The 24,108-nt window shown below is 42.9% G+C and overlaps 1 protein-coding gene across 1 annotated transcript; it reads left to right on the forward strand.

Annotated features, from left to right (window-relative positions):
• The first annotated feature begins 7,353 nt into the window (after positions 1-7,353).
• LOC131246711 (delta(3,5)-Delta(2,4)-dienoyl-CoA isomerase, peroxisomal-like) lies at positions 7,354-17,962 on the forward strand. The gene is made up of 3 exons (XM_058247061.1): positions 7,354-7,832; positions 15,365-15,594; positions 17,517-17,962. The coding sequence occupies exons 1-3, from the start codon at positions 7,417-7,419 to the stop codon at positions 17,705-17,707; spliced, it is 837 nt and encodes a 278-aa protein (XP_058103044.1). The 5' UTR covers positions 7,354-7,416; the 3' UTR covers positions 17,708-17,962.
• The last annotated feature ends 6,146 nt before the right edge of the window (positions 17,963-24,108 follow it).

Consider the following 24,108-nt stretch of genomic DNA (forward strand, 5'->3'; position numbering starts at 1 on the left):
ACATTCTCTTGGTGGCCCATACAATCGAAAGATCATCCACATCATGAGATCCTGGCCATGCAAATCAGATCATCAGCTATTGCCTATAATTCTCTCGATTAGGACAAACACTTGTAACTAATCCCTTGAGTAGTTCACTCGATCTCTAGAAGCTCATTAGGACGGCTATATATAGCCCTTTCCAATTCAGGAAACCTTTAAAAAGAAAACCTTAAAAGTTAGCAAGAAAGGAGAGATTTTGAGTGAGGTGCCGCACCAAGCTACCACACCTAGTCAAGTCAACTCGACCCGAGTTACTGTAAATCGGGTTGAGTCCAGTGTTCCGTCCGGGCATCCATCAAAGAGAGAGAGCAAGGAAGAAAAGAAAGGAGAAGAAGGGGAGAAGCAAAGAAGAAGAAGGAAGATAAAAAATGAGAGGGGAGGTCGTGTGTTACTATAGGTCCACTATGAGTCAACGACTCATTGCGCGATTCAGTTGGGCCTGAGCTCATCCAGATGTTGGTCTGAGTCTCAACATTACTTAGAGATCTGTGGATCCTAAAAGACTGAGAAGAAGAAGAAAAGAAAGGAAGGGAAGAAAATCAGAGAGTGCAGGGAGGGATGACGGGCTAGTCAGTGACTCACTGACTTAAGTCAATTCGGTCGAGTCACGGTGAAGTCGGGCTGAGTGGGGACTCAGCTGGGCACACAGAGAGTGAAAAAGAGAGAGTAAAGGGAAAGAGAAGGGAAGTAAGAAGAAGGGAAAATGAATGAAGGGTGTAAAGGAGATAGTGAGTTGGTTCATCGAGTTGCGATGAGTTCTGCCGAGTTGAGTTTGAGATGACTCGGTCCAGACCCTTGCTGGACATTCCAACATATACAAAAAAAGAAGGGAGAAGGAATGAGAAAGGAAGAAAGAAAGAAAGAGAAGAGTGAAGAAGAATGGATTTCTAGTCTGCTGAGTCAACTCATTGATCCGCGGCAAGCCAGGTCGAGCTTAGTTAGGTCAACAACTTTTTCCAATTACAGTATTTCATGCAAATGTAATTCCAAGGAAATTGGAATTCTATTATTTCTTTAATGAACTTGGTGGCTCATTGAGACATCTCGCTAAGTAAGGCTTATTTTGGGTAAGTTTTAGTTCCATTACCACACTAAAATTGAATTGAGTTGAAACATGTCGAACTAGTATAGTCAACTCAGTTAGGTTAGGAAAGTTAACTAAGTTTTATTATGTAATTTTAATTTCACCTTAGCTAATCTTAAATTCATATTTAGGTGTGGAATCTAAATCTTTTAGGTATAGATCTTTTTGTGAAGAATTGATTAAAAGATCAACTAAAGTCGGATTAGATTCGAAATGTCTTGAATTCAAGATTGAGTTTGGCAAGAAGTACAAAGTATGCCCACACTAAACGTGAGGATCAACCTTCAAGCTTATCTACATCTTGATAGTTAGCGTAATTCGTTTGTTTCATCTATTGCCTAATATGATACTCGGTGAAATGGATGATAAATGCTAGTTTTTAATTGAGTAATTCTTCATGATGATTGATCGTTGAATTTACATTCAAATATAAATATGCGATGGTCTCAAATATCTCACTTTATATGTGTAGATGCTTTTAATATTGTGCGTGACTTGTTTTACTACTTGTGGTTACTTAACGGTGTTTTTGGAAGCCCTCGAACTAGTGGCCATTCTGTCTAATAGATTAAATGAAATTTATTTATGATGGACTTATCATCTAATGGATCATTGCGCCTTTGTGGCTTTTAGGATCAATCCCTTTCACTGTATCCTGAAATGGACTATTTGTTATATGTGGCTTCGACTGACTAGGTGCCCTATATGGCTTTAAGTGTATGTTCGCCCTTTGTGGCTTAATGTAATATTTACCCTATGTGGCTTTAATGAACCACCTTCATATAACCTTGTGATGGTAAGTTCCACTTGTTGGACAATATTTGGCCACTAGTTGGAGAGTTATACCCTTAAAACATTATGTTTAATAGTCTCATGAGCCAGGGATGGTGGAATGGGACACTATGCCTGAGCTATCAACCTATGCTAGGTGACAAAACCCCTCCATAGTGACCTTTAAGCTTCTTTAAGATGATTGTTTGAAATTGAAACAATAATGGTTGGACTAATCATGCATTTTCATGACATAAGGACTTTACTGGGTGATCGATACAAGACGCGAAGTTTTCTTGGATTACTACGGGTTGTACCGTAGAGTATTTTACTTGGTGATCTTAAGTTTTCGTTGCGTACATCGACTACCTTGAGCCGTCCTTTTTGCATAGGCTTTTCCAGTTGTCTATTTTCCTTAAACGTGCATATAGTACTTTTCCAGGAAGTTAGGCTACCTTAAGTGTCCTCTTTGCATGGTCTTTTCCAGGTGTCTAGTTCTCTTAGGGCGTACCGTTGATTACTTTTCCGGATAGCTAGTTCTTCTTGGGCGACTTTTTACCAACTGGATATACATCCCCAAGTTTGTGAGCATGTGCATACATTCATACATTTAAATAGGATCATCTTTGTGGAATTATCTGATAAATTTTATCTAATTTCTAGGATAATCATTGTGGAATATTTGTTATACATTGTTCCTGATAACTATGTTTAATTATCTTGATGATATGATAAATCTTGGAGATTATACTTCACTGGGATAGCCATTGACGCTATCAAACCGTATTCAGTGTGAAGGATACGGGTTGACTCAGTGTGTCACATGGAGGGATCGATGACTATGCAACTCTAGTTTCTAATCTACCTTTATTATTTGTCTATTCAATTTTTAGTTTCGAGACATTGGTTTGTATATGTTTACAAGCAACCACTCGAATATTTGATTTTGTATATTTAGACTCCCTCTTGTACTTGATTTGCTTATATACCGCTAAAATTACTAACTCTGATAAAAGGATATATATATATACATATATATATATATATACACGTGATATTTGAGCCACTGTTAAAGGTTAACACTCAAGTTTTTGAAAAATGAGTAGTGTACTCAGGTTACGGGAAACGGGGTATTACACTAGTAGACTAGTTCGGCTGTCTCGGGCAACTTCGGCATAACCGGCACTGGGTACAAGCATCCTGTGTAGTCCGACTACTATCGGTTGTCCGCATTCGGCCTAAGTTGGTCAAATTGGCCCAGGGCAGTCGATCCAATGGGGCTTCCCTCGTTGGTTTTTATGGTTTGTCGGCCAACCCAATTAATCAATTATCTATTCAAACAACATATTTCATACATTACTCATCGCAAGTATAGGAAATGATCCAACACAAAAATTCATGAGGGTTCTACTTAAATTAGGTAATTTATCGAACATGCGGGCGAAGTATCCAAATTTTCATAATTGATGTATAATTAGGAAAATTTGGGCACATTTGTGGGGGAATAATGTAAAGCATATGAAGGGAATTTCAGAAATTTCACCCTATTCTAGCATGCAATTGGGCATTCAAGCTATACTACGCAAATATGAAATTTTAGAAAACAATCAATCAAGTGAATGGATACTGGTTAGCATACAATCATTTGTTCATTACACAAACCATTAACAGTGGCATGGGTTCAATAATCGACAACATAAGGGTAATGGTCCACACCTAGAGGTGATTCGTCGATTTGAGTGTCGCTTCTAAGGTTCGAATCCGTAGGCTAGCATGCCGGTGCTTTGTGCTAGTGAAATTAGCTTGTAAGGGTGCATGCAAATAGGCCTATAAGGCTTATACCACGAGGAGGGTCTGATAGTTACCTCCCTTTTTACCACAGGGTTTTTTCCTATGGTGCGGTGCGATTGTGGGCTCTATTGCGACTAGCGGATGTGGGAAAATCACCCAAGCCAGCTTCTCCAAAGTTTCCTCTCTCCTCCTCTTCCCACTCCCTCTCTCTATTTACAGCTTGAAATTCGTATGGGAGTGAGGAAATGAGTTTTTAGGCCTCTTATAGTCCCACACTTGTGTACAAATGGCCTTAGGGACCTCTTTTCCAATAAACTTGCCCTTAATGGGCTGTTTTCAGCCTACAGGGTTCCTTTTGGAGCCCACTGGCTCATCCGCACTAAGGGGCAGGTGCCCCATCATATGATCTGCGATTTGGTCAAACTCAGGTGGAGATCGGACACTTTAATCGACCATGGGGACTGCATTTGTGATGGACAGTCATCAACGACTGATTGGGGACACGACTATACGGATGCGAGCAGGGAAATATCCTTAACTCGTGTCTCGAGTTTGGTCACAATCCGATGGTTGGAAAGCCGCAATTTTGCGGAAGAGTGGAGCCTATTTCACTTAAGTTTCAGATTTTTCTTACATAGGGAATTTGCGCGTTTCAAGTGCTTTAACTGTCGACCTAAGTTGAGTGGTTCTAAACACTTTCTTGGTTTGCCACCCACAATGGGCCTCAAGCCCAGTGAGGTTGATGATCCTCTATAGTTTCGGACCTAATAGAACTATGATGAGCGGTCTAGATCTGTTCTGGTTTGTCGGGGTGATTATTGGGAAAGGCCACCCCCGAAGTCCGCTTCAAGTTCGGGTCTTACTTAGGTTTGGTTGTGTTTACGATGTCATTCCTTTGCGATTTGCGAAAGTGGGGTGGTCAATCTTCTAAGGCTTCGCACGCTTCCCCATGTAGTCCCCCTAGCATGGTCATAGGGCGGCTCCGCCGGTGGACGCACTATGATTATGCGTAGTCTGGCTCAGGTGTCACATAGATCCAGAGCATTACGTTGAACAATTCAACCACATAAGGGATCAATTGAAATTCCTTAAATGGTTGAATTGACCGCCATCAATTGATTTCTTCCTATAAATTCGATAAAATGTTGGTCTATGGATGAGATTAAAAGTTCCTCCTAATTAGCATTTCTTACCTCTAATAATAAATTTAAAATAAATAAATAAATAAAGACTAAGCTTTAAAAGGGAAAATATTGCGTGTGTACAAATTGAGACACGAGATCTACAGGCCATCTCCATCTCCCACCATCCATTAATGGTGAGCTGAATCCATACACACATCTCACTTGCGTCTTTTTTCAAAAGTGGGCAGAAATTGTTCAGTAATTGTGCATTGGATTTCTATCTATTAATATTTTAGATGATGGGAGATCTTGATAGACAATCTTATAAATTTCAATTGGAGCACAAAAGCCACTAAGAGAGGACGGAAGGAGGGAAAGAAAGAGAAAGGAAGGGGGAGGGAGAGAGAGATGAAAGATAATAGATTTTTAATATCTAAATTCAGCTATGAAAGCTTGATGCATCATCCTCTCCATGATGCTCAAATAAGCTATGAAGACTCTAAAGAAGAAGACGACAAAAACCCATCTGAGGACCCGAACATACTTTGGACCCTGCACTAACACTTGGATCAAGATAATGATCAAACAAAATGCCCAAACAGTCAACAATAGGAGCAGTTTAGTAGTAGTGATCTGCAAATCCAAACTCAAAATCATTTGTTTCAAAAGGATCACTAAAGGAAAATAGAACTGGTAATTGTACACCCACATACAACTTATTGCACACCCTTATTTATAAAGCACACGCAAGATCCAGACCGTTCATCTAGCAATCCCCACTATAGATGGCTTATAACTCGAAATTCAAGTCAATCCAATGATCATAAGTGCTTAATTAGAATTGGGACCAAATGCAAACATTAATCTTGTTTTTCTTCAAATTGAGCCGTGAGGATTGTCTGTCTTTGTTTATTCTCACGTTATCGATCATATATGTTGTGTATTTTTAATTATTATTTTAGTTTTTTTTCATTGGGTACATTGGTTACTCTCGGATGATGCCAAGCATCTTTAACATATCGCCCATTTGCATTTGTGATGCTTTACGGGTGGGATAGAGATAACTTCAAGATTTTTAAACATAATTTTTAGAGGGTTCATATGATCGGTCGTGATATAATTTGTTAAGTTCCAAATCCGATCGGGCATATCGATTGTTCATGTGACGTGCATAAAGTTCTGTCCATTTGAACGATTGGATTTTTATTGTTATCTACACTAAGGGCCTGTTTGGCTGGGCGAATCCCATGGAATTACGCGGGATGGGATGGATTTTAAGATAATGTTGGTGGTGTAGTGGATTGGTTTAAGAAACATGGGGTTGCTATATCCTGGGACAAGTTCACTGGGTCTGTTTGGCACGCCCTGCATATCCCGGAATTTTACCTTCCAATCCATCCAACCTAGGGATGGGATCAATTGGCGATGTCAGTGGATTGTTTTAAGATCCATGCGGATTTTTTTAAGATCCATGCAATTGCTCGTATCCCGGGACAAGTTCAACGACTCTGTTTGGCTCGTCATGTCCCGGGATATTGCGATCCCATCCCTCTTAATACCGTGGGATCGGTCTGGCCAAACAGGCCCTTAAGTATTAAAGTGTTTAATCGATCGGCCAGTCTAATATTTAGACGGGGACAGTTTGGAAGCGGTGGGACACACCTGGTGGAAAGCTTGATCTCATACGTGTGCCAGGTCGGTACATGGGTTTGGCATGTATGCATCTAAGGGAGCTTGATCTCACACGTGTGCCATATCAGTACATGGGTTTGGCATGTATGCATCCAAGGGAGCTTGATCTCACACGTGTGCCATATCGGTACATGGGTTTGGCATGTATGCATCTAAGGGGGAGTGGGCCATCCGTATAATTGGGACACGCCATCAGAGAATTTCGACCCCGGTCCCATTTGTGAGCGCTATTTTGAACCATTGATTGCCTCTGACCAATGGTCCACCTATCAGTTTGTGATCATCGCTGTAAATTCCTTCTAATCCAACGATTGGGATACAGAAATATATGCCCCACACATACAAAATAATGCATCCGCTATTCACATTCTAATGCATCCAAGAGAGTGATTCTACGGCTGTCGATTAATGGGCCACTATTCACATTCTAATGCATTGGGAGAGAATGGTTCTATGGCTATCAATGGGTGGGCCTGGCCCACCGAATATGAACTTTTTAGGTATGACCAAGTAGTTCAAATTCAGCTCTCAGACAGCCATAGGTCTGGCTACATGATCCAAGCCTAATCCAACGGCTTAAATGCTCCAACTTAAGGCCAATTTTCCATGCATGAAGGGTTCAGATCGTAACCCTAATATAACATGAAGGTTTCAAAGCGGACGGTTGCAGAAAAAATACCAATTAAAAGACGAATTGGATCATCCGATCAGTACGATTTTCGTATGGAAGCATATGAAATATGCTGTGGACTTAATGGACGGTTCAGATCATTCGAATGGACGGTCCAATTGAACCTATTCAACTAGTAGCACCAGAGGATTTCTGGTATATAATTCCTCAACCGCAGATGTTCATCTACCCTTTCTCTCTTCCATCTCTTTTCCATTTCTCTTCCATTTCTCTACTTAAGAATGGAAAAAGCCATGGACTTCAGTACCCTCGAAATAGTTCAGAAATTCCCAAACTGCCCCGTCTTCCATCTCTTCTTAAACAACCCCTCTCGCCACAACGCTCTTACCCTTCCCTTCTTTTCCGAATTCCCAAAAGCCATATCTCTGCTGGACGAATCTCCTTCCGTCCGTCTCATCGTATTGTCTGCTCGCGGCAACAATTTCTGCTCCGGAATCGACATCTCAGCCCTAGATTTCATTTCCAAGCCCCAACAGTCCGACGACGCTGGACGGATCAGAGAACGTCTCCGTCGTCAGATCAAGGGTATGCAGGACGCTGTATCGGCTCTGGAGCAGTGCCGGAAGCCGATAGTCGCCGAAATAAACGGAGCTTGTATCGGTGGCGGGATCGATATCGTAACGGCTTGTGATATCAGGTGATCTCTTTCCCTTCTTTAGATTAGATTTTTCTGGTGGCCCGCGGGCTACTGAATTAAACTCATAGTCTAGTAGTTGGGCAATGCTTATGTATGATCGGAACCGTCCCAGAGGTGGGCCTCACCGTGGATGGGGAACAGGCAAGAAATCTCCAGATTCGAAGATTTCGAACCCTTGATCATTGAACCATTTGAATTTGAGCAGCATTTCTCCTTTTTCAGTTCTAGTAGCCGACGGGCTGCTGGAAATGAGGAGTTATTTGATACGCTGGCGGAGTATGGCCAAGCACACAGTACTGTACACGTGGGTACAATCACGGCAATCTAGTCCGTCCAAATCATCCGTATATGATTGGACGGTCCATTTTTTATACTGGGTATTTTTGTTCAACGGGAATGGTCACATCCATTCGAGCTGTGTGGGGCCCACCCATGATGTGCATCTGGTCAGCCTTATGGAAATTATTGCTATCAAAAACCTAGGTGGGACATGCCACAGGGTGCAATGTACGATCAGCATAAAAGCTATATATTCGCTTTTTTGTGGCCCACCTAAATTTTGGAATGGCTTGAGTTTTGGTGTACCCCTTCATCTTGATGGAGCACACCTGAATACTGGGTTGGATGACGTTCAAACAATACGGTGGACCACACATTCCATCTGGAAGTTTCTACGGTGGCCGTTTCCTCCATTATTTCCTTTGGTGTGGCCCATCTGAGTTATGGATCGGGCTGGATTTTGGTATCTTGGCATAACATTGGAGGGCTCATCTAGTGGACTGGTTGGATGGAACACAGAGATGACAGTGGGCCCCACGCAACTGGAACCTATGGTGATTTCCTTTTGTTGAATTTGTACTGTTGAATAGGCTTGCAGCCACACAATTGCGTGGCGACCAATCGGACGGTTAGATGATACTTTAGTGTGATTATTTGGGTTGTAAGTTGTGAACCGTCCATGTTGGGTCCACCCTAGTGGCTACTGGATAGAACTGCTCCTTTCGTGGCCCCTTGCATGGATGCTCCACCCTCCACAAGTGGCGGCATTGAGATCATCCTAACGGTCCAGATTTCGGACTTTTGCCTGTAGCATGTTTTCAAGGTTGGGCCTCATGGATATGACCGCCAGTTAGCAGACAAGGTGGGGTCCGATGGATGCTCTAATCACTGATATTTTGCTATTCCGCGTACCTGATGAACGGTTCTGATCACTAGTTATGGGTCCCATTTATGGCGGAGGATGGGAAGACTACCATTTTGGACGTCCCTAGTGGCACCCACCAAGTTGATCTTGATAATGTGTGTGCCCCATCTGCAGTTAGGACTTTTTTTTTTTTTTTTTGCGAAATGCCGTAATAAGGAGATCAGCTGGATCCTTACCGTAAGGGCCAGCTAATTAACCAATACCACTCGTCAAATGAGATACACCATCAATTGTGTTGATGCAAAAATCTAGATGTCCACCTCACAACACTTGATAAAGATGAAGAATATGGCTGCAGCCTTCGATGCTAAATTCAGAAAGGCAGGCTAGGTCTAGTAGAATGTACGGTTTTTTGTGTGTAGAGTTGTGTGTACATTTCACCGTTGGGGGTGCTCTTATTTATAATTAAAAAGGGGCGGTGGCGTAGATGGCGATCTCTTTGTTTAGTAGGTGTGTATTGTAAAGGGAATCGTATTCCGAACGTATCACGATTATCTTCCAGAATCTCCAGTGGAGATCTTGGACCGATCTTCTTCGACGAGATCGAAGTGGTCCGATTTGGGAGAAACTTGTAATAGGAGGCCGGAGTCGAACAACCAAGGTAATCCGCATAACCATTTTGAGGAGTAATCTATCGTATTGGATTCTCTTATATGTCGTGGTTGGGATTAATGAATAGATTACCGACTCGCCAATTTACCTCTGGGTGTCGTGCCGAAGCATCAAGGCCGAGCTCCCTTACTAGAATACAAGACGAAATTCGGGATGACCATTATCTTCATCTTTATTGTACGATGATGCAGGGGTTTTCTAAGTGTAGCAACTCGGAGTCTTGCCTTGTGCATGGTCATGTCTTAGGAGCCTTTACCAAGAGATGTTACGAGCAGCAGCTCGAAAATGAATGGAACGGTGGAAGGGCTCGGCATCTGATGAAGTGGAGATACTTCATCTTCTGGTGGTCGAGCTCGAGAAGTAAGCTAGCAGGTTCTTTCCTTAGCAGTGAGTTATTGTTTTCTGGCTATTGAGAAGCTCCTTGGTCGTGACTAGCGCTGGTTGGCTACACGATGAGCACAGATGTCCGAGCCGACCTCATACTTCTGACCAGCTCATTTTACCCATAATAGTAGAGCCCCCTACTTCCAAGTTGACCGTAGCGAGCTCAAGAAGTAACGTTGTGTAATGAGCTCAAACATGTAGGAAGTCGAGTTGGTGCAGCGTTAATGTGGAGATAAGCTGCAGGCGTGAAGATCGAGGTAGATCTGCAATAATGGTATGGTGCGCTCGAGGAGGCGTGCGCTAGTGGGGGCACTTTTTCTCTTCCCACCTTATAGGGTGCAGACGCGTGGCACTGCCAGGGAAGTCGGATCGTTGGGCGAGTGAGGGATCTCCACGTGGCCGAGTGCAGGCGCCGAGGTTCCCCTTTGGCTGCAGCATTTAATGTATGCGGCCAAGACCTCTATAAAAAGAGGGAGAGCCCTAACCGCCCTGGCCATTTAATTGTTGATGCTGTCTCAGGCTTCTCGGATCGAACGATTTCTGGTATGTCTAAGTTCTTCCTCTAACCACTCTTCCTCTATCTTTTTTCTTCTTTCATTTCTCTATACCGTCGAAAATGTCTGATATTTCGGGTGAGGAGGCTGAACTAATGACTTTCTGGGTGATTCAGACTCTGAAAGTGTGGATTCACGACTAGGGCCGTTGGAAGGCCCACCGTCTCCAGTGTCACTTGACCATGGCCGAGCGGCGAAATCCGTTCCATCGGAGAGAGCAGCTGATCGAGCTTCAACTGAGTGGCCGGTCGATGTTGATCCTACCGGGTCGACGTTAACGAAGGTTAATCTAGTTCAGATCAGGTCTGAGTACCGGATTCTAGACTTAGTAAGACTCAGAGTCCTTGTGCCTGCCGAAGTCCCCGGTGACCCATGTGAGGGTGAGGTGGCTATCTTCTTGGTCGTCTTGCAGTGTGTGCTCTACCTACCCCTGCATCGGATCGTGAGGGAAGCTACCTCATGTTGGAGGCTGGCCCCAGATCAGATCATTCCGAACGCTTGGAGGACGTTGTTGGGGACTTATGTCCTCTAGTTCCAGCTCAGGAATAGGGAGCTGACAGTTAAGAAGTTTATGTACTTGTACCAGCCAAAGGCTCATCCGAAGCAGCTGAGCTGATACTAATTCTCGGCATGGGCGAAAAAGGGCAGGGCCCTTATCACTAGCAACCCAACTTCCAACAAAAATTGGAAGAATAAGCGGTTTTGAGCGTCTGGAGAGTGGGAGTAGTTTGTTGCTGAATTGGCTCGGCCGCGAGCTCAAGTTCCCACCAAATTTGGCACTTCAGGTCGGACATTGGCGAGATGTTGAACTTAGGATTTTTCTTTACACACTTGTAGTTGCATTCACTGATCACCGGTTACCTTCGCAGGTTTTCCCAAGGCTCTGCCTCTTCTTTTAGACATACAGCTCAGGCAGGTGAACAAGGCGAATGTGTGGAAGGAGGATCTTCGACTCTAAAGCGTGTTGATCACCCCGAACTTCATCTATCAGTTCAGGCTCTTTCGACCTGCTCTTTCCGCTGATCCTTCTGGTAGGTAGTGAATTGTAGACATACATGGCAAAGTAGATTTTTGCTAACTCTGAATATTCTATTGTATAGATATGGCCGAGCCGTCACGGTCTGGGAAAATGGTCCATCCTCACTATTACTGAAATAGTCAGAAGTCGACTGTGTGGAGGAAGGTGGCATATTGAGAAGTATTACTATGAAAAATATGAGACGTTCGACAAGATCTTCTCTCACAAGTACGACCAATGTGCAAACAAGTACTCGAGTAAATGGGTATTGCAATATCATAAATGTTAGTAAGACTTTTATTTATTTATTTATTTTTAAATTTTTATTTTTGACACAGGAGACATTAAAATACAGAAGAAACAATAGGCATGTGTAGATGTTAAAAAATTCCATTTAGCCATACATTAAGTTTTGTATAATGCAAATTCTTGGTCTATAATTACATATATGTAATCCTGTAATTAATAGGGTTCCATAAATGCAATTACAGAGTTAGAATTTGTAATAAAGTAAATGTATGGTTAAAGAGAATTTGTTAACATACATGCATGTCCATTGTTTCTTCCGTATTTTAATATCTCATCTATCGAAAATAATAATAATAAGTTTTTTAAATTTTTACAAACAAATAAATTTTTAAAAATAATAATAAATAAATGAAAGTCTTACCAACATTCGTGGTATTGCAGTACCCTTTTACTCGAGTACTTATTTGCACATTGTTCACACTTGTGAGAGAATATCTTATCGAACCTCTCATGTTTTTCAATGTAATGCTTCTCAATCTGCCACCTTCCGCCTTACGGTCAACTTCCTTCTCACCATTTCAGTAATAGGGGGATCGACCATTTTCCCAAATCACGACAGCTCGGTCATATATGCACAACGTAATATTCAGAGTTATCAAAAATCTACTTTATCCATGCAATTCCCTGCCTACTAGAAGGAGCAGGTCGGAAGAGACCAGACTGATATAAGATGTCCAAAGTGATCAACGCGCTCCAAAGGCGAAGATCCTCCTTCGACGCCTTCGCCTTGATCACTTGCCTGAGTTGTAGGTCGGAAAGAAAAGATGGAGCCTTGGAAAAACCTATGAACGTAAAGGGGTGATTTGTCTTTTCTTGGTGTTTAGGAGCTCTCTGCTATCTTAACAGTTCGCTTCTTTTGTGTTTTTCCCTTTCTTCTTTTGTTTGCTTCTCCCTTTTCAATAAATTTTGCTATTATCTTTTTTTTAAAAAAAAAAACCTATGAACGTAATCGGTGATCAATGATGAGGACCTTGCCCTTTTTGTAAAGAAAAATGTGTGAAGAAATATCCTAAGTTCAACATCCTGACAATGTTCGACCTCGAGTGCCAAATTTGGTGGGAACTCGAGCTCGCAACCGAGCCAGTTTAGCAGTAGGCTACTCTCACTCTCCAGACACCCATAACCACTTATTCTTCCAATTTTTGTTGGAAGTTGGGTTGCCAGTGATGAGGACCTTGCCCTTTTTTGCACACGCCAAGAAGTAGTATCAACTCAGCTGCTTCGGATGAGCCTTGGGCTCATACAGGTACATGAACTCATCAACCGTCAGCTCCTTATTCCCGCACTGCAAGATGACTAAGAAGATAGCCACCTCGCCCTCACGTAGGTCACCAGGGACTTCGCCAGGCACAGGGACTCTGAGTCTTACTGAGTCTGGAATCCGGTACTCAGACCTGATTCGATCCAGATTGGCCTCCGTCAACGTCGACCCGGTGGGATTAACATCGACTGGCCGCTCAGCCGAAGCTCGAGCAGTTGCCCTCTCTAATGGAATGGATTTTGTTGCCTGGCCATGGTCAAGTGATATCAGAGACGGTGGACCTTCCGGCGCCCCCAGCCGTGAATCCACACTTTCAGAGTCTGAGTCACCCTAGAGAGCCATCAGTTCGGCCTCCTCGCCTGAAATATGAGACATTTCAGACGATATAGATAAATGAAGTAAGAAAAAAGATATAGAAGGGTGGTTGGAGGAAGAACTCGGACGTACCGGAAATCGCTCGATCTAGAAAGCCTAAGACAACAACAACAAGAGACGAACCTCTTTTTATAGAGGTCCTGGCCGCATGCATTAAATGTCGCAGCTAAAAGGGCACCCCGGCGCTTGCATTCAGCCACGCCTAGACCCCTCACTCACCCGACTTCCCAGGCAATGCCACGCATCAGCACCCCACAAGTCGGAAAGCAAAAAGGCACCCTACCAGCGTACGCCTCCTCGAGGATACCGTAACATTATTGTAGATTCCACACCTGCTGCTTATCTCCGCATTAACACTGCATCGACTTGACTTCCTGCATGTCCGAGCTCATTACACCGCCTTATTTCCTAAGCTCGCCACGGTCAGCTCGGAAGTAGGGGAGCTACTATCATGGGTGAAATGGGCTGGTCAGAAGTATGAGGTCAGTTCGAACATATGTGCTCGTTGTGTGGCTAACCAGCGTTAGTCATTACCAAGGAGCTCCTCAACGACTAAAAAACAGTAATCCATTGCTAAGGAAAATGCTTGTTAGCTTACTCATTGACCTCGACCACTAGAAGATGAAGTATTTCCACTTCCGCCATATGCCAAGCCCTTCCACAATCTCATCTATTTTCGAGTTGTTGCTCGGAACATCTCTTAGTAAGGGTTCCCGAGGTACAACCTGAGGCAAGACTCCGAGATACTACACTCAAAGAACCCCTGCACTGTACAATAAAGATGAAGACGATGGTCATCCCGAATTTTGCCTTGTATTCTAGTAAGGAAGGGAGCTCAACCTCGATGCTCGGGCACGACACCCAAAGATAAATTGGCGAGTCGGTAATCTACTCATTAATCTCAACCATGACATATAAGAGAATCCAATATGACAAATTACTCCTCGAAATGGTTATGCGGACCACCTTGGCTGTTCGACCCCGGCCTCCTACTATAAGTTTCTCCCGATTCCGACCATTTCGATTTTATCGAAGAAGATCTGTCCAGGATCTCCGCCGAAGATCCCAAAAGATAATCGTGATACGTTCGGGATATAATTCCCTCTAAATACGCACCTATTAAATAGGGAGATCACCATATATCCCACCGCTCCTCTTTAACTATAAATATGAGCACCTCCAATGGTAAAAGGTACACACAACTTTACGTGCAAAAAAACCCTATGTTCTACCAGACCTAGTATGTCTTTTTGACTTTGGCATCGGAGGGTCGCTTGCTCGTCTGCATCTTTGTCTTCACAGGTATCAAGTAGTATAAGGAAGATGTCCAAATTTTTGCATCAATAAATTGCATGGTTGAAAGATTGCACCGACTAAAATTCAGGTGGGCCGTACCGTGTAAAATCATACCTAAAGCCCACTAAAATCATGGGTGTGGCCCACCTGAGATTTGGAATGGCCTGATTTGGGGTGTGCATTCATCTTGGTCCTTGAAATGGATAGGAGGCATATCATATGCAAAACCCTGTGGGACCCGCATCCAACCCGGAAGGTTTTTAATGGTGGGTGCGTGTGGCCCACCTGGGTTTTTCATTTGCACACTATGGACTGATCGGACGTCATGCACGCATCACAGTGGACCCCATACATCCCCTTGTAGGATAAGCCTAACCTACTGAATGGACGGTGAGGATCTCGTGCCAACCCTACCAGTCGGACGGTTGCGATTGGCAGATGGTGGAGGACTACCGTTTCAGACGGTCCTGCAGATCTTAATGCAATTGACAATGACCATAATGCCCTTTATACGGCCAGGTATTGCACTGAGAAGACGTTCTTCTCGGTGAAGGAGGTGGATCTGGGCCTTGCGGCGGACCTTGGGACGCTCCAGCGGCTGCCCAGGATCGTTGGTTTTGGAAATGCGATGGAGTTGGCCTTGACAGGCAGGAGGTTCTACGGCGCAGAGGCTAAGGAGCTGGGCCTCGTCTCCAGGGTCTTTGCGTCCAAGGAGGAGATGGAAGAGGGTGTGAGAGTGATTGCTGAGGGTATTTTCGTCCTTTTCCGTCATTTTTTTACTTCTGATAAACCGCAGGAATACCAAAATTGTGATCCGGAGGCCAGCACTCATATTGTAAGCCTAGTTAACGGAAGCGGATTGACTGTGACCCCGGGCACATAAATATTCCTCTGCCCGGGGCTGTGTGGGACCCACAGAGATGTCCATGACAAATCTAGTCCGTCCATCTGTTTTTCAAGACCACAATAGGACAGGATGCTGAAAATCGGGGAGATCCAAAACTCATGTGGGCCATGCCACACAAAATGTTGGGGATTGAACGCCTGTGGGCGACAGAAGTTTTGTATCATGATGATATTTGGGCGTACAGTTATCCGAGTGGTAATAACCCTACGAACTGTTTGGATGGCATATAAACATCATGGTCGTTTCAACGGTGGATGTTCCTGTTCCCACTGTTTTGTTTGGTGTGGCCCACTTGAGTTATTTTTCTGACTGATTTTGATTTTTAAGACTCTCATCCTATCGTGGTCTTTCAAAACAGATGGACCAGAGTGGCTTTATCATGGACATCTCGGTGAGCCCCACACAGCCGGAGCACAAAGAGCGGATTAGGTGAGACCCCGGCCTCATTGAAGATGGTACGGTCCTTACGGTGGGCCCACCTTGATGTATGGATTATGTATTCATGCTGTCCATCCAATTTTTCAGATCATTTCAGGGCAATATTCCAAAAACGATCAGGTGGATCATACCATAAAAAAAAAAAAAAAAAAGTGGTGATTGAGTTTTGGATCAAGCTGATATTGTTTTTTCCCTTCATCCAGGCTTACATGACCTTACCAACAGATTAGGTGGTAAATAGACAATATGAAAACATTAAGGTGCACCCGAAGAAGTTTTTAATGGTAGGACTGTCAATCACCACTATTTCTTATGGAATGGTCCATCTGATAATTGGATCTTCTTCATTTTTTGGGATAATGCCCTAAAATGATCTGGAAAAAACTGATGGACGCCATGGATGCATAATACATACATCAAGGTGGGCCCATGGTAAGGGCCGCACCGTCTTGGGTGAGGCCAGGTCTCACCTAATCCAAGCATTGGAATATCTCTGTGCATGGGTCACAGGCGAGCTTCCCTGGTTAACCAGGGGTGTAACTTGGGCTGGCACGGCCTATGTTTAAAAGACTCAGTAACTTGGACCGACTCGTTCAGTCTTAAGCCGGGAATTGCACAAGTCATGGGTGAATTTGCCGGACTCTCATCTGGTGTTGTCTCGGTGACTCATGGTGTCCAACCGGATTAGGTTGGATTGAGTCTGATTAGATTCATCGAGTCTTAAAACCATGGCTCAACCCAAACCCAGCTGGTGCGACCCAAACTTTGGGTCAAGTTAGGTTCGTTTGGGTCAAGTCGAATCTGACCTAGCTAGACACTAGGTCAAATTCGACTTGCCCCAGCTCGGTTGGGCCACCCAACCTGAACCCAAAACCCGAGTCAGGTTGGTTTGGGTCAAGTCAAGTATGACCTAAGTTAGACCCTTAGGTGAAACTCAACCTGACCCAGTTCAGTTGGGCGACCCAAAACCGATGATAATTAGCATTTTGTTACTGGAAGCTGTTATGTGCAGCCACCCATTTGATAAATGCAACCTTACTTCTGGTAGTAACCATAGCAAACAAACCTGGCCCAAGCCAACCCAAAATGGATTAACCTGGGCCATCTTGAGTTGCATTAGGGTTGAGTATTCAATATCGCAAGTCGGGCTCAAGCCGGATCTCAGGTTGGCTTGGTACCAAATTGCATTTGCGTTTGAATCCATCCAAACCATGGGGCCCACTTGTTAGAATTAGATACTTGAGCATGCCATGCAAGGGCTCACATGGGGTGATCCAATATTTCCTCACATTGTAATGAGAGGATTGTGGTTTGGTCTGATGGCAGCCATAGCAGCGAAGTCGCCCCTTGCAGTCACCGGGACAAAACAGGTGCTGCTCAGGAGCAGGGATATGACTGTCGATCAAGGTTTGGACTACGTGGCGACATGGAACTCGGCGATGCTTATTTCGGATGACCTTGGGGAGGCCATCTCAGCCTATACTCAAAAGAGAAAACCCGTCTTCGCGAAGCTCTGATGAGGCAGGGCAAAGGTGCCATCTTAAGACACGAGTGTTGTTGTTGTTGTTGTTGTTGTTGCTTTGATGAGAGTAATGATAGAAATAACAAGAAAGAAATAATGGAGAGATAGAAAAGGAATTTGGAAAATTGAAGACATTCTCTAATATTATGTGGAATGTAGAGACATTAATCTCTCTGATTCAATCTTGTATAGATGTGGTGACTTGTTTTGTTTCGGGCTGAAATGGATACGATTTGAACGGTTTTTCCCACCGTCTATTAATGGTGGGTGAGAATCCCATACACATTTTACTTTTTGGATTCCACCAATCTTTTTAACATTTGGTGGGAAATGCAGAGAGTGATTCCTGCCTCTGATCAGTGGATCAGACCGGACCCATGCCAACGATGGATGTGGATTGACTACTACCCCCGCTGGACAGTCTTGGCAGGGGCTCTGTGGGGCCCACCATGATGTATGTGTTTTATCCACGCCATCCATCCATTTTGACAGATAATTTTAGGGCATGAGCCCAAAAGGAGATCGGAGACCCAAGTGGCCTACACCACAAGAAGCATGGTGACAATAACGCCTTTCTTCGAAACCTTTCTAGGGCCCACCATGATGTTTATGTGTTATCCCACCTGTTCACAAGGTTACATTAATCTGCACAATGGGAAAACATAAATATTAGCTTGATCTAAAACTTTTTTGGCCGCCAAGAAGTTTCCAACAGTAAGGGCCTGTTTGGGAGCGTAGATTTGGAACCCTTGGATTTCGAATTCCTTGGATTTGAAATCCTCATGATGCGTTTGACACCCTAGATTCAGAATCCCTTATAATCCAAAATAGTTATGTATAGTATATTTACAAGGGCTTGAATTTAATTACTATATCAACTTTAATATCTTTAATTAGTGTACTTATGTAATGTTTGACACAATGGTTGTAATAAACCCACTGAAATATATACTGAAAATGATGAAATTCTAAGTCTCGGATGGGCTACAAGCACAAGATCTCATCCGAGTGACTAGCCAACGATTTTTAACCGTTGATTTACATGGACAATGTTTAGACAGTGCAATTCTTCGTATTAAAGTAATTATAGTGATGCAATTGATAAAACAATTCATCAGTGCATTCTTCGTATTAAAGTAATTATAGTGATGCAATTGATAAAACAATTCATCAGTGAGTTATGGGCGCAATAGATTAATAGCCTAGTGATACACATATTACGCATGCAACTCTTAGAAGTATTTTAGATATAATCCAAGCTTTCACCTTGGATTTCAAAGGCAACCTAATCCATGGTAGCAAACGGCCCCTTGGTATTCAATCCTTACTGCATCTTGTGGTGTGGTCTGCTTGAGCCTTCAATTTGCCTCCTTTTTGGGCTCATGCCCTAAAATGATCTATCAAAATAGATAGACGGTAAGGATAAAACACATACATCATAGTGGGCTCCATAGAACCCCTATCAGTACTATTCGTTTCTAGCTAGGTCTTGGGTGGGGTTAGGGGTGTACATTGAGTCGAACCGAGTCGAGCTGGCCTCAGCTCGACTCGGCTCGAACACTGGCTGACCTCAACTCGAACTCGGCTCGGCTCGGTCCTCGAGCCTGACTGGCCAACTCTGCTCGGTTCGGTCAACAACTCAAGCTGAGATCGAGCTAAGTTCACCATTGAAGCATTTCCACAAACACCTAAACTGCAACTTCAAAATCCCACTGTTTTACAAACAGATGCAATGGTTTTACAGGTGTTTTATCAAACACCTTCTAAGTAACATAAAAATTAAAATTTAAAAAAAAAAAACAAAAAACAAAAAACAAAAAAAACAAAAAACAAAGAGAAAAAATGTATTTATTTAATATACATACCTTACTTGCCACCGGCCAAACCTTCCTTACCACCAGCAAAACCTTCCTTGCCATAGCCACATTTCATTGAGTCATTTTATCAAACAGTTGGTGAGCAACATCAATGGCTGGATTATTTGAGCTTTCCGTGCAGATTATTGATGAGGTAAAATGATCAATAGTTGGATCATTTTATCAAACAGTTGGTGAGCAACATCAAGAAAATCCACCAGCCAAACCGAGTCACTAACCTGGTTCGATCTAAGCTGGATTCAATCCGAGTCGAGTTGAGCTGGGGCCTGCTCGAACTCAGCTTGAACTCATTTTCGAGCTCAAAAAATCAGATCGACTCGGCTCGAACTCAACTTCGAACCGATTCGAATCGAGCTTTTTCGAGTCGAGTCGAGAGAGCTAACCGCTCTAGCTCGGTTCGTGTACACCCCTAGGTGTGGTACCCAAAAGGCTTCCACAAATGATGAATGATAGGTCCAATCACCAAGTGGTCCACATTTATATGAAGAGAATTAGCATTTTATAAATATGATTGAGGGGTACTCAGTCAATATACATGTGTAGTTTAAAAACACTACACTATGAAGAAATTTCAAAGCAGAACTATTCCAAACCTTTGATCATTTAACTCAAACTGATGTTCGTTTTAGGGTTAGCCTTTCCAAATCAGTCAAGATCAACGCTTAGTAGGCCAAACCTAGCCCAGCCCATTGCACCTGAAGTCATGAGCCACCTTAAGATGATTTTGGGTATGGTCATTGTTGTGTGAAAGGCTCCACCTGTGATGTGTAGAACCACAATCCCATGGGCTCCACCTGATACACTACATGTCCATCTCATCCATCGCTTTCCACCATGTGTGCCACATGTGAGCGACAATAAGAGCTAATGCTCACATTTCCCCCTAAATGAATCAAGAAATAAAACTTTTCTTGCACACGATACATGGTCCGTTTGATCAAAGCTGTGAGTAAGGTCCATTATACATTGATACCACACACGTCATCAGGCACTAAAATGCTTAGGCATGGACAAGGGTCTATGTTAAACGATTGTTATTGTAATAAATAAAGAATTCAATGTAATAATCTTATTATATACAACATTCCTACCCGACGTGCTGGTGTTACTATATATATATAAGTTAGTAGTGTTTGGCCATCAGTATGATTTTTTAATTTAAATTAAATGGAAATTTAGATATTTTGGGCCTTTCAACATAGGATCTTTTTCTCCTTGCAAATCTTTCATGCAGGTAGCCTACTCCTACCTCTCCATTGCAGATGATGTAGTATTTGGGGCCCAATGTTACTAAGACTTTATGGGCTCATGTTATAAATATAATATTCACTTTAGATATCTGTTGCGTCAGCTCATGTTAGAATATTATCTTAAAAATAAAGTAAATCTAAAGCTACAATAAACCATAGAACAGTAAAAGTGAGGACAACTCCCTAAAGTTTAAAATTATTATGAGCTTTTCTCTATGCATATGACTGTACTTTTTTTCTTGTCTCTCCCCCCATCTCACTTACTCTTTGCACATGTGTTACTTTGTGCCATATTTTTTATACTGCGTTTTAATGGGAATTATATATATGTGTGTGTATGCGCGCATGTGGAAAGGTCTTATGAGATCGACCTAATGGGAAGCTTCTCACAAGGTCAAGCTCTATGGGGCCTACGTGATATATGATGGACATCCATCCACTCAATCAATATATGCCTTTCCATGGTAGGCTACTGACCTAAAAATTAGGACAATTCATGATTTAGGTAGGCCACACCATACACAATACTTGAATGAGGAGTCGCACCAAGTTTAAGACATATCCAAAACTCAAGTGTGCTTGACAAGTATTTTTAGATGTTTTAAGCATGATTTTATATATTTTTAGACAGCATAACCCACTTCAGTTCTAGATATAAATGATTGTTAAGATAACCCATAACATAGAGGAGACCCACTGGATCTTTGATAAATATCATGGCGGGCCCACACAACTCTTGTGGGAAGCTCCCATGAGGTCAAGCTCATGATACCATTTCTCATATGTGTGTGTGTGTGAACTATCTATTTAATATAAAATCTATATTTCATTACCTTATTAAAAAGGAATTTTAATAAGCTATCTCATTAATTTGAGAAATCATCATTATAGTATTGGACTGGACAATTTAAGCATGCTAATGCATGCAAACGGAGTTAACTCCCAAAGCAAATTCCATTGTGATGTTTATGTGAAATTTATTCCAATTAGGCCAAGGCTCAAAATTCAACTCAATCTCTGATCAGGTGCACCACACCATTAGAAACCATAGACCGAGAAAAGCTCTCTTTTTTAATTGTTTTCTTTTGTGTGGCCCAACTGATTTATAGATGAGTTTGATTTTTTTTTATGAGGCTTAAGGTTTGGTATATCTAATAGTTAGAGTAGATTTTACATATTCATCATCTGACCAGTAAAAATCAAGTATGGGTGTCACTTTCTCCACAACTTCCTTTGGAGCGGCCCACTTAAATCATTGTTCAACTTGATATTTTTCATTGTAATCCCACCAACTTTCGGTTCCCTATCTACGCGCGCAACCTTGTTGCGTCTGTTGGTCAACGCTTTGACTGCGAATCGCATTTCTGTATGGTCTGTTTGTCAGCTTTGGTGTGAGCGGAAACTCTCTTTTCGACCCCAAAATCTAGCATATTCTGATGAGATCCGGACCGTTCATCATATCAGATATCCCATGGATATCCCATGGCTCAAAAATCACACTGATCGGACGACTCTAACCATCAAAATCCACGTTTAGTGGTTGATTGTGCATCATTTTTCACAATCTTTCACTGTCGATTTTCTGGCCATCCACGGGAACTCCAGGATCATCGTGCAGGTGGGCCCACCTGATGTAAATGACTTGGGATAAAAATCAGGTGGGTCCAATCACCAGGCAATCTAAGTCATCCATATGCTGAGACTCACCTAATGCATGGCTTACATGTCACACACGTGACGTGGTGGGGCTACCAAACCTTTGAAAGCCTAACTTTTAGAGGTTCTCCCTTTCAACTTCTCTTTTTTTTTTCGGGATTTAAAACATGGGAAATTGTACGGTCAGACAAGGAAAAAAAGGTAAGAGGACAGCCTCTAAATACGGCCGCAGACAAAATGGACCCCACACGCTCGATTATATGTGAATCAATAGGGAGCGTCCATCTGGGAAATGTCCCAAGCGGACATCCATCGGATAATCCTATCCATCTGATCAGTGGCCTTCAAAGTGGGGTAGTAAAAAAGTTAACGGTCACATTCAGCGAGGAAAGTAAGAGGGAGAGTGAGAGTTGATACTCTCGAATATGGGTGATTATTAAAATATGGGCTATCCATGATCAGTACGGCTAGATGGATGGATTCGATTGACGCATCATTCTGCCACGTGTACTGTGGAGATACAGCTCCATCATGTACTACCCCGCATGTATGCAGCTAGGAACGTACAGGGACTCTGACGGGCCACCGTGATGTATGTGTTTATCCCCACCGTCCATCCATTTTTACATATCATTTTAGAAAACAAGCCCCAAAACTAAGACATTTCCAAGGCTAAAGTGGACCACACAATGGGGATTAAAAACCAACTGTTGAAAACATTTTGGGACCAGAGAAGTTTTGGATCAAGATGATATTTGTGTTTTCCCTTCATCCAGGTCTATGTGACCTTATGAATGGGTTGGGTTGCAATTAAACATCGCAGTGGGCCCTAGGAAGGTTTCAACGGTGGTGTCATTATCACCACTGCTTCCTATGGTGTGGTCCACTTGAGCCTTGGATCTGCCTCATTTATGGACTTGTGCCCTAAGATGATATGGAAAAATTAGTGGACCGTGTGGATAAAACCCATTCTTCACGTATTTTGGGCTCTTCCTATTAACTGCTTCATTCAGGTAGGCCACACCCATACATAAACCAATGACGGTCCATTATTTCTACACAGTTTGTCCAACTTGATACGGGGTCTATTTAAATGCCATAAACAGAAAGATCAGGAGTGACTTGTACTGGGCATTTCAGGACATAGGTTACTAACAATAGGTTCCAGTTGACCAACCGTTTGGATCACTGAACCATGGCCCCACTAGTCTTAACTGAAAAACCCCACTAGGCTCCAGTGACATCCAATCCGTCCATCAGTTCCACCAGCGATCCTAAAGATAAATCAAATTCAAAACTCATGTGGGCCACACCACCACACTACGGGAAAAGAAAGGTGAGACACTACATTTGAAACTTCCCATGAGGTTGAGCTGCGTGGGCCCCACCTTGATGTGTGTCTAACATCAACACCATCCGCCAGATGCACCATTCCATGGTGGGCGATGGGCTTAAAAATCAAGACAATCTATGACTTGGGTGGGCCACACCACATACAACAGTTGAGAGGAATTATCTCCCATTGAAACATCCATAATCATTTATTGGGCCCACCGAGATGTTTTTCACAAATCAATCTCATCAATTGTATGTGTGACACTTAGATGAGGGGT

Source organism: Magnolia sinica, chromosome 5 (genome assembly GCF_029962835.1).
Source record: "Magnolia sinica isolate HGM2019 chromosome 5, MsV1, whole genome shotgun sequence".
Lineage (NCBI taxonomy): Eukaryota > Viridiplantae > Streptophyta > Magnoliopsida > Magnoliales > Magnoliaceae > Magnolia > Magnolia sinica.

Coding starts and splice junctions, on each gene's coding strand:
- LOC131246711 (XM_058247061.1), top strand. CDS start 7,417: ATGGAAAAAGCCATGGACTTCAGTACCCTCGAAATAGTTCAGAAATTC. Junction 7,833..15,364: donor GTAACGGCTTGTGATATCAG/GTGATCTCTTTC, acceptor TTATACGGCCAG/GTATTGCACTGAGAAGACGT. Junction 15,595..17,516: donor TGTGAGAGTGATTGCTGAGG/GTATTTTCGTCC, acceptor GTCTGATGGCAG/CCATAGCAGCGAAGTCGCCC.